The following is a 10,417-nucleotide window of genomic DNA, read 5'->3' on the forward strand; positions in this document are numbered from 1 at the left end:
TCATAGCATCACCAAGGTCACAAGGAACACAAAGATTGTATTATACCAAGTCTCTCTTTATCATGAGAGAATCAATAATACAAAAAGGCTATTGGAGGGGGGACCCGCTCCACATAAATCCAGTCCTCAATTGTTGTCAAGTTCTCTAATTCTCTCTCTCTCTCTCTTGAAAAAGTATTATTCATGCCAAGTTAATTAAGTATAATGGTTATGTTGCTACCGCTAATTAAGTTTACTTCTATGTTCTCAAAGTAGTTTCACAAAAATGCTCTCTTAATTCTCCTAATTCCGCTATTCTCAAAGTTCATGGGCCATTTCCATTACACTTCTTATCAATCATATATCTAAACTAATCTATACCTTACTACCTAGTCATGAATATACTAGCTCTCTCATCCAAGAATGTGCCTTACTCCCAAATGTGTCTATTAATACCACTCAGAGAGACAACACAACTCTCTCTATATGCACATACAAGTACATGTATTTTTAAATAGTGTATATCCTCCACAAATGTACATAGAATACATCACTACTCTTTTTCATATTTTGTTTGTTTGTATTATCTTATACGCTCTGGAAATCCACAAAAAAGAAAGCATCCATACTCTGAGAAAACCAATACATATACAAGTCCAAGCCAGGGATGAAGTTTGGATTGCACCAAATAAAAGCATGAACTTTGTAACTTTAATCTTCCAATAAAAGATATATATATCATATAAACATCCCCACCAGGCAAGGCATGCAGTACAGGGAAATTCCGAAACAGGTGTTTAGTTGTTTCTAGTTGCAAACATCCTCTTCCTTGCTAAGTGCTCTCCAAGAGGGAGGCCCCCTGTCCAAATCCTCCAAAGGAAAACTTTATTCTTGAAAGCTAAGTAGACTCTCTCTCTCTCTCTCTCTCTCTCTCTCTCTCTCTCTCTCTCTCTCTCTCTCTCTGTGTGTGTGTGTGTGTGTGTGTGTGTGTGTGTGTGTGTGTGTGTGTGTGTGTGTGTGTGACAGTGCTTACCACTTTAAGCCTGCTAAGCATGTCGAAGTCGGGCATGTCGCCACGCTGGTGCAGGAAGAGCAGAGCCTCCTGGTGGGCACGATGCTGCCAAGTGGGGTTGGAGGCCAGGAGCATGAACGTCCAATGTCAGCAACAGCCACGTCGTCTCGTGGTCGGTGAAGAAGAAAGTCTTGCATTCGTCCATTAGCTGCCGAGAGGTATACATCCGGCCCAGCTGCTGACGCCGACGACGCTGGCCGCGCAGTGGAGGCGCAGCTTCTAGCTTGGCCGCTTCCATCTCTGCCAGCATCAGCCCTAACAGGTCCTGCCCATAATAATCATTCTTCTGCTGCCCATTCTCATCATCAAAGCGAGACTGCAAAAGTTGTGCCCATCAAACAAAGCAGAGTTTCTGGAAATCCACAAAAAAGAAAGCATCCATACTCTGAGAAAACCAATACATATACAAGTCCAAGCCAGGGATGAAGTTTGGATTGTACCAAATAAAAGCATGAACTTTGTAACTTTAATCTTCCAATAAAAGATATATATATCATATAAACATCCCCACCAGGCAAGGCATGCAGTACAGGGCAATTCCGAAACAGTTGTTTAGTTGTTTCTAGTTGCAGACATCCTCTTCCTTGCTAAGTGCTCTCCAAGAGGGAGGCCCCCTGTCCAAATCCTCCAAAGGAAAACTTTATGCTTGAAAGCTAAGTAGACTTTCTCTCTCTCTCTCTCTCTCTCTCTCTCTCTCTCTCTCTCTCTCTCTCTCTCTCTCTCTCTCTCTCTCTCTCTCTCTCTCTCTCTCTCTCTCTCTCTCCATTTTGTAAGTTCGAGTTGTCGGATAGATCTTGAGGTCTGTTGCATTTTGAGCTCTCTCTCTCTCTCTCTCTCTCTCTCTCTCTCTCTCTCTCTCTCTCTCTCTCTCTCTCTCTCTCTCTCTCTCTCTCTCTCTCTCTCTCTCTCTCTCTCTCTCTCTCTCTCTCTGTGTGTGTGTGTGTGTGTGTGTGTGTGTGTGTGTGTGTGTGTGTGTGTGTGTAAGTGTGTGTGTGTGTGTGTGTGTGTGTGTGTGTGTGTGACAGTGCTTACCACTTTAAGCCTGCTAAGCATGTCGAAGTCGGGCATGTCGCCATGCTGGTGCAGGAAGAGCAGAGCCTCCTGGCGGGCACGATGCTGCCAAGTGGGGTTGGAGGCCAAGAGCATGAACGTCCAATGTCAGCAACAGCCACGTCGTTTCGTGGCCGGTGAAGAAGAAAGTCTTGCATTCGTCCATTAGCTGCCGAGAGGTATACATCCGGCCCAGCTGCTGACGCCGACGATGCTGGCCGTGCAGTGGAGGCGCAGCTTCTAGCTTGGCCGCTTCCATCTCTGCCAGCATCAGCCCTAACAGGTCCTGCCCATAATAATCATTCTTCTGCTGCCCATCCTCATCATCAATATGTCCTCCCATGGCTTGCAGTGCTGCTGCCCGGCGACCCTCGATGATTTCCATGAACAGCGACTCCACCTCCTCCTTGAGCTTCCGTATCCTGCACATATAAAATATAGCATAGCATTCTCTATTCATCCAGCCCCACACACACACACACACACACACACACACACACACACACAGAGAACTTGTTTGGAAAAACGGTTCATGCGAAAGATCAAAATAGGACAATTAAAGCATTCAAACCCCGACGTATATATTACAAGAAGTTTTGGACAATTTCCCACATTGTGATTTATCTCAACATCATGAGCTTCTCTGAGGCTGAAGGTGTGAGGGAGACGCCGGATACTTAGCTAGGTATGATTGGGGCAAGGGACCACTGGTCCGGTGTGGGGCCGGTGGTCCCCTACCCCCACTTGTACCTAACTAGGTATGCGGTCCTCGTCACTATATGGCACGGTTCTAGGCCAGAGGGGATCTAGGGCTCAAATTTGAAGGCGCGAGGCAGCTTTAATCTCCGCCGTCTGATCATAAAGTGAACTAGGGGTGAACTGGGGATGGGTGAACTAGGGGTGAACTGAGGGTGAACTAGGGGTGGGTGAACTAGGGGTGCTTAAACTAGGGTGTGATCATGTGTCATGCCAACATGGACATCGACGCGCGCTAGCGTGGTGATAGAGCATTTGTGTGACAACCGAGACGTTCGAGGTTCGACCCACGCCCCGCGAGGCAGGTGAACTAGGGGTGAACTAAGCGGGGGTGAACTAGGAGTGAACTTGGGGCACCATTTTTGCCCCGAGTTCACCCCTAGTTCACCCCCAGTTCACTGCGTGATCCGACGGCCGAGATTAAAGCCACCTCACGTCCTCAAACTTGGGCCCTAGATCCCCTCTGGCCTAGAACCGTGCCATATAGTGACGAGGGTATGTATGCGGTGCCTCTTGAGCAAAAGCTCATGATGTTATGCATTGTATGAAAAACAGTGAGAAAGACCGTTTTCCTACATGAGAAAATATTTAAATCTTCTTGTGATATAATTACGGAAGAACAACTCTCCTACTTCAGTTGTTTCCTAGCTGTGGGTATGACCAATTAGGGTATTAGGGGACAATGATTAGTTAAATGATGTATGACAACCTTCCCAAACCAAGGCACAAGAAGATTCATAAATTTTCATATGTAGGAAAACGGAGTCTTTTACAATGTTTTTCATACAATGCACAACGTCATGAGCTTCTGCTCGAGAGGCACTGCATACCTAGCTAGGTACGATTGGGGGTAGGGAGGTCGGGGACCCCCCCCCCCCCCCCCCCCCCCAAACAAGGCCAACGGTCCCCTGTCCCCTGTCCCCAATCGTATTAAGCTAGGTATGCAGTGCCTCGATCCCTCACCGAAGCTCATGATGTTGAGGTAAGTCACATTGTAGGAATTATTGCGAGAATTTGTCCAAAACTTCTCGTGAGGGTCACACGCCCCAAATCTCTAGTGCCATCGCCTAGACATTTACTGGCCATCATGGATGTAATTGAAGCTCACTAATTTATCTAGTTGTAGTTGAAACTTTTTAATTGATCGCTCACAAAATACTACTAGGACGTTCTCAAATTTATTAGGAAGCACTGATATAACATTTTTGTAGCTTCTAGTCCACAAACAGAAAAGGCTTATGTGAAGCTAAACTGAGTTTAATTGGAATCAAGGCATCATGTACAACGTGTACAATGAGGGTGCCAAGTAGCAGAGTTCAATCTACATTAGAGACAAGACTACAATGTTTTACTAGATGCCTTTGCCTCTTTGTACAGAGGCATTTTCATGTTTGATTGTAGTCAGAAGCATCATGTGCAATGTTGAATGTGTAAGTTGCAGCATTCAATCCATATTGAAGCAGTGTTCGGGAAAAATGATTTCGGGAAAAATCATTTTTCCAAACATACAAATTTCCTTTCCTTGAGTTTGCCAAGATGAAGTTTTAGAAAATTAGTGGTATTTTTTGGGGTTTTACACTATTTTTCTCTATTTTGGGCCAGAATTTTTCCTTTTCCCCTTGCCATCAACCGGCATTATTGAAATTGAAAACGGCACGATATTAAGCTGAGACACATTTTTCCCGAACACTCCATCGAGGCATTATACAATGAGGATGTCAAGATCAATGCTTTTTTATGCTAGTTGGTGGACAATTAGTTTTTCAACCATGCACAAGCATAAAGCATGCAAAAAAATTTAACTGCATTAAATAGGTTAATACTCTGAGTTTGACAACTCTAAATTTAACGGCATTAAATAGGTTAATACTCTGAGTTTAATTGCCCAAGCACATGAGGCACCCTACCAACTAAATCTATCAAATCACATACATTAGACCTTGGCCATGAGAAAATCTTTGCTTGGGAATTTTATTCTAATGTATTTATTATTTTTACTATATTCATTCACATGTATTTACTATTTTTAGTGTGTTTACAACATTTCAAATTTGTGAAAACTTAAATCCACAAATTAATTATATATTAGTGCAAGTTTTTTATTTTGGTATAGAACATAACACAAATTAATAATTATGTGAGGATATCTTTACAAGTTTTAGGAAACAACCTCACCCCTAAGTGGGTTTGTGGTTATATTCAAACACTCTCCAAATTACATTACATTAAATGCAGTTATGAAAGCTATTGTGCATAAATGATTAATTTGCACAAAAATCAAAGAGTACATTCAAGCTAGCATGTTTATTGTCATGCCGTCAGCACTAAGTAACACCCACATTTATTAAGGAGCGGTAAAGGGATCCACACTGGGGAAGTTCACGCACAAAAGCCAAGGTGATTGCAACCACACAAACTATTTAAAATCTAAACTCGGACACGAATTAAACCTCAAAAACCTGGGTAACCTGCGTTAACTCACAATATAACCTCATAAAAACGTGAGGGGTTACACAACGTGCACGCGGGTGAGTTGGTCAGCCTTGTGACACAAAACCCGATGCGCGAGGTCATGGTTCAAATTGGGGTCGTGAGAGGGTACTGGAGTTTCCATGCCGCCTTGATTTTTGCGCTCGCCAGGTTTAGTGTGCCTCGAGGTCGTCCTTCACTTTCCGCTTGTCGATCCCTTAACCCCCCCTAATAAATGCACAGTCCCACTTAGTGTCAAGGTTGTCCACTTGAGTCTTGAGCCAATTCAGTAATCTAGGTAAGGAAACTACAATGATGTATCATGTATTGCAAGAACATACTGGGTCTACCCGAGCGTTCATTAATTAATTATACGCTCAATCCCTACTCCCACTCTTCTCAAACTAAAGCCACAGTTTCCACCTCCGAATTTGCGTCGGTTCCCATGCACGACCTCTCCTGCTTCGCTAGTGCCACTCTTGTTCCCGTCCCAGATAGAATCCTAATTATCAACCTACTCTTAAGACTTTCTCACCCTAGTATCTGCAAAATTTAGTTAGGTTTTTCAAATTCTATAAAAACTTGGTAAGGTCCATGCACTCTAGCAATAGGTCCAAAAAGGGAGCTTGTTTTACATCCCAATAGAGGGAAGCTGATCCCATGGCTTCCCTCTCGCATGCACACCCATACACGTGAACTTGGAAAGGGTGTCCATGGTGCTCGCTTCCTTATCTTACTTGAAGGCAAATTGCATAGACATGACATTTGCTTCAAGTTAAAGAAGAAGATGATGCCCTGCTGTCACCATGCTTGCACTCAACTCAACAATCATCAATGTGGAGTCATGACGTTACAAGAGAGAGTGAGCAATCTCCTTCGCACCAATAGTATCGCCAATCCCTAAGGACTAAAGCATATGTGGACATTATCATACAAAAATTTAGTATCGAATGATACGAATACTCTTGTGCATCAAAGACATTCAAGACCAAAATTTTCTCTTGGATATGATCATACGGGACTAAAGCATATGTGGGCATTATCATACAAAAATTTAGTATCCAATGATACGAATACTCTTGTGCATCAAAGACATTCAAGACCATGAAAGACCAAAATTTTCTCTTAGATATGGTCATACTCCTATTGTATTAGAGAAGATAATTTGGTGATGTTCCATACAAACTATTTTAATAATAATAACTTTGGACATTAACCCAAATAGTCATGTGAATGAATTGTATATGGGAGTAGAATATCATAATGTTGGCTTGAAAGTTTTTGGTAGAATTCACAAACGCACTCTCTTTTTTACATGTGTCAAAGTATATGTTGTGTTACCAAGATTAGCATATATACATAATGTCTATAGAGAACCTATTGTTAAGTGAAACCGCAAGACCATACAAAGCTTCTATCCAAGTTCATCCCAAGAAAGTACTTGATAGCTATCCATAAATATTTTCTTCAACAAAGAAAATAACGTCCTGGAGGGGAGGTTTTATGTAATCATGTTAATGTATAATGTGAGTTTGAAAGGAGGGGCTTTGAAATGTAAAAAATTTAGGTAATTTAACAGAGATACATTAAAATAATGGGTTTTTATTCAATTTTGAAAAAAAAATCTAAAATAAAAAATCATTTTATTCATTCAAACATATTAAAAGAGAGATTATTTTAATACCCCATGAACGCACATTATATAGGGGGTATTGAATGATGAACCTCTGGAGATGACGTCATAGCCACATTAGAGCTAGGTGTATACATACCAAATGTAAGTATGCTTTTAAGGTGACTTTGATTCACCAAGGGATCTAGGAAAGGGTTGAGACAAAGGAGACAATGGAGATGGCCTAGTTTAATTAAGCATTAGGTATGAAGGCTACCTTGTAAATTCTCTCAACATAAAAATCACTCCTTAAATTAGCCTATATCACATATGTTCAAGAGATTATTAATACCTTTGAATCATGCTTAATTTACACGATGGGTGCACTCTTTCAAGAAACCTTACCCAATTTGATACATACACAAATAAAATAGATACAATCCTTTCCCATTAACCCACTTGATTTAGTACAAATTTGTGGAAATGATACCCTGATATTAAAGCTCTACATGATGAAAAACAACTATATCTTATAGAGTCTTCCTCTTTCAGAAAGATTACAATGAAGTCATAGCTTGATAATTTAAGGCTTACCCAAAGATAACTTTTAAGGTATATTCTATCTTCAAAATTTAATTAATAAATATATCTATTCACCCATTTTAAATAATTACAAGTCCTAAAAAGTATCGTATAAAAATACCAATTTTCAATTTTGATTCTTATCTGATATAAAGGGGAGATCAGATTGAATCTTTCATGGATGCTTTGATTCTAGAATAGTAACTTATAAATTGCATGGTGTACAATGAACAATTAGAAGCACTAAGATGACTAAAAAAGCCACAATTCATAGTATCGAAGATAACTATAATTTACATTCATAGTCATAGGAATCATGTGGTTGAATAGCTTGGAATGGTAGTTTATCAAACCAAAAAAAGAAACATATCTCAAAAAATGCAAAATAACGTAGCATGGAAACTTAGAAAAAAATAAACTCTTACTAAAATAAAATTTTCTTATCATTAACTTGAAAATAGAAAAGGTAACAAATTTTGAAATGTATAGTGCTTAAAATCCAAGAAATTAATTACTTTAAAATACTACAAGCAAGTCAACTTGACGATCTCAATTGTGGGAGAAAAAGAGAATCAAATGTCAAGTTTATTTATGCTTTAACTTTATTTAAGAGCAACAGTGAAACCATTTTGATAGAGCCACATGTCATTCAAAAATTTAATTTTCCTAGATTCAATTTTTGTTTCTAGCGTGTTTACTTCATTCACATTTTCTTTAGTATTCAATAACTTATCATTTATTTATTTGATGGTTCATGAGTCAAAATTTGTGTGTGTGTGTGTGTGTGTGTGTGTGTGTGTGTGTGTGTGTGAGAGAGAGAGAGAGAGAGAGAGAGAGAGGACCTAACACCAATTGAGGGCTACCCCTCCAAAAGAAACTATATTTATGACTCTTCTATATAAGACTAGAATTGAGTTCTCCAAGCTTGAAAGAGCATCAAATTCCTCTAGCATCTCATACTAATTATATTTAGAGTTTGATGACTCAATTGGGAAGCATCTCTCTCAAGGTGGATGAGGACATTACCACACTAATGCGGGAACTTTGCATGCTGGGTTCTCGTTTTCCATGTTTTTGAAGCTTCTTTAGACCGAAGGCTAGCCATTGATGATACAACTTTTGGAGGCACGCAGAGACACATTGAAGCTTTATGGTCTCTCAAAAGTCTTCATCTTCAAAAGCATAATTAAAGTGGCATAAAATTGAGGACCTTGCCAATGTCACCAAAGGTCCTATCATGGGAGAAAAAGGGTATTTGCCTTCCTCCATCCTTGAAATTCTTTAGATGACGAGCTCTCTTCCAAGCAATGTAAGAATGACGATGCCCTCTACACTTTCTTTGAAAGACAATTTACATATGTATGAATCACCGTCTGAGCTTTACCTTGGATGTCATGGAACTATCCTTGTCATCTACAAGAGAGAGTGCCAATCTTGCTCAAAAGAGTTTCCTTGTTTAGTAATTGGAGGATAATTTAATGATTCAAGGAGTCTCTTCCTACCACTGGATCACTAGAATTGACCGTGAGTCTCTTCCTACCACTGGATCACTAGAATTGACCGTGATTCTTGTAGATGTGGACTTATTTGCATCCCAAAGCACACAAAATCTATTGGAATTAGTGCCCAAGTTGGGGGGACATATCACTTATCCTAAATGAACAACCAAAGAGGTAGGAAGTGTTTCCATGTGCGTGAAGATCCCATTATTTGCATCCAAACTGGACACCTATGGCGAATCAAACTATGGTAATCTTTAGTAAGTGCTCATGGCAATACATGTGTCAGTTGCATATTGAATTTTTTTTTTCCAATAATTGCAAATGAGCATCCATGTGAACCACCAAGACCTCATACAAGCCTCACACATTGAAATATACCCCTATGACAGCTTGTGTAGAGGGCAACGGCATTCAAAGCATATTGGGCCATAAGTTACTAAACCGGCATGACCACTTTAGTGGTGGGTTCTAGGCCATCCCATGCATTCCAAGCATCTGCAAAATCTTGTGAGAGACATTGTTTGATTATATTTGTCACATCCATTGATGAGAAATCTACTTGTTTCCTACATTTTTATACTGCTTCTGCCATGAAAAGAACAGACCACTACCACACCCTTTACAAATGGAATGAAAAGAAAACCCAAAGAGAATTTATAGAAGGGGAAACACCACACAGACTGCTCTCTCTTAGCCCCACACCTCTTGCACACTAAGAACTCAAAGCAGAGCTGGAATATACAGCTTCGATCAAGCTTGCAGAGGCTGAGAACACACACACCCACACACAGGCTGACTGTACAGGAACCTGCGACCAGAAAATCCTAACGTGCAGGTACCTAACTGCTGACTCACGCATGGGCAATCAAACCTCTCTCTCTCTCTCTCTCTCTCTCTCTCTCACACACACACACACACACACACTTTTTTGTAAATCAATTTGATTTAACTTTCTGTGGGAAACCACAAAGAGAGGAAAACCCACCAAAAAGATGTACAAGGAAAGTCTCTCTCTCACACACACACACACACAAATTTATCAGAGCGCTTGAGCCTTGCATTCACCACTCGAAGCAAGCATGCTCCCTTAGCTGATTGCTCTCACAAAAGTAAGCATAGTTGTGACACAAAGCTGTAATTCTTTGAAACGAATTGGCACTGCAAGCTACATTTTCCATAGCTGAGCTGAATGGTTTATTGGCATGTGCCAGTAGCGCTATTAGGCCAAGAACTTTGGAAGACATTAACGTATTTTGTCCTTCAATGTAGCAGATATGAAACTTAGAAGCCATCTATTGTAAACCAATAAGATGCAGGGCTTGCACAAGTACTGTAGGCGATGGGGGGGGGGGAGAGAGAGAGAGAGAGAGAGAGAGAGAGAGATTGATTGATTGA

At 40.6% G+C, this 10,417-nt stretch overlaps 1 protein-coding gene across 1 annotated transcript; it reads right to left on the bottom strand.

Moving 5' to 3' along the window:
* Positions 1-2,096: 2,096 nt before the first annotated feature.
* LOC147464178 (cytokinin hydroxylase-like) lies at positions 2,097-2,531 on the bottom strand. The gene has a single exon (XM_086493216.1). The coding sequence runs from the start codon at positions 2,529-2,531 to the stop codon at positions 2,097-2,099; it is 435 nt and encodes a 144-aa protein (XP_086349342.1).
* Positions 2,532-10,417: the final 7,886 nt, after the last annotated feature.

The sequence above is a fragment of the Adiantum capillus-veneris genome, chromosome 2, assembly GCF_014529385.1.
Source record: "Adiantum capillus-veneris isolate H3 chromosome 2, ASM1452938v2, whole genome shotgun sequence".
NCBI classification, from domain to species: Eukaryota; Viridiplantae; Streptophyta; class Polypodiopsida; order Polypodiales; family Pteridaceae; genus Adiantum; species Adiantum capillus-veneris.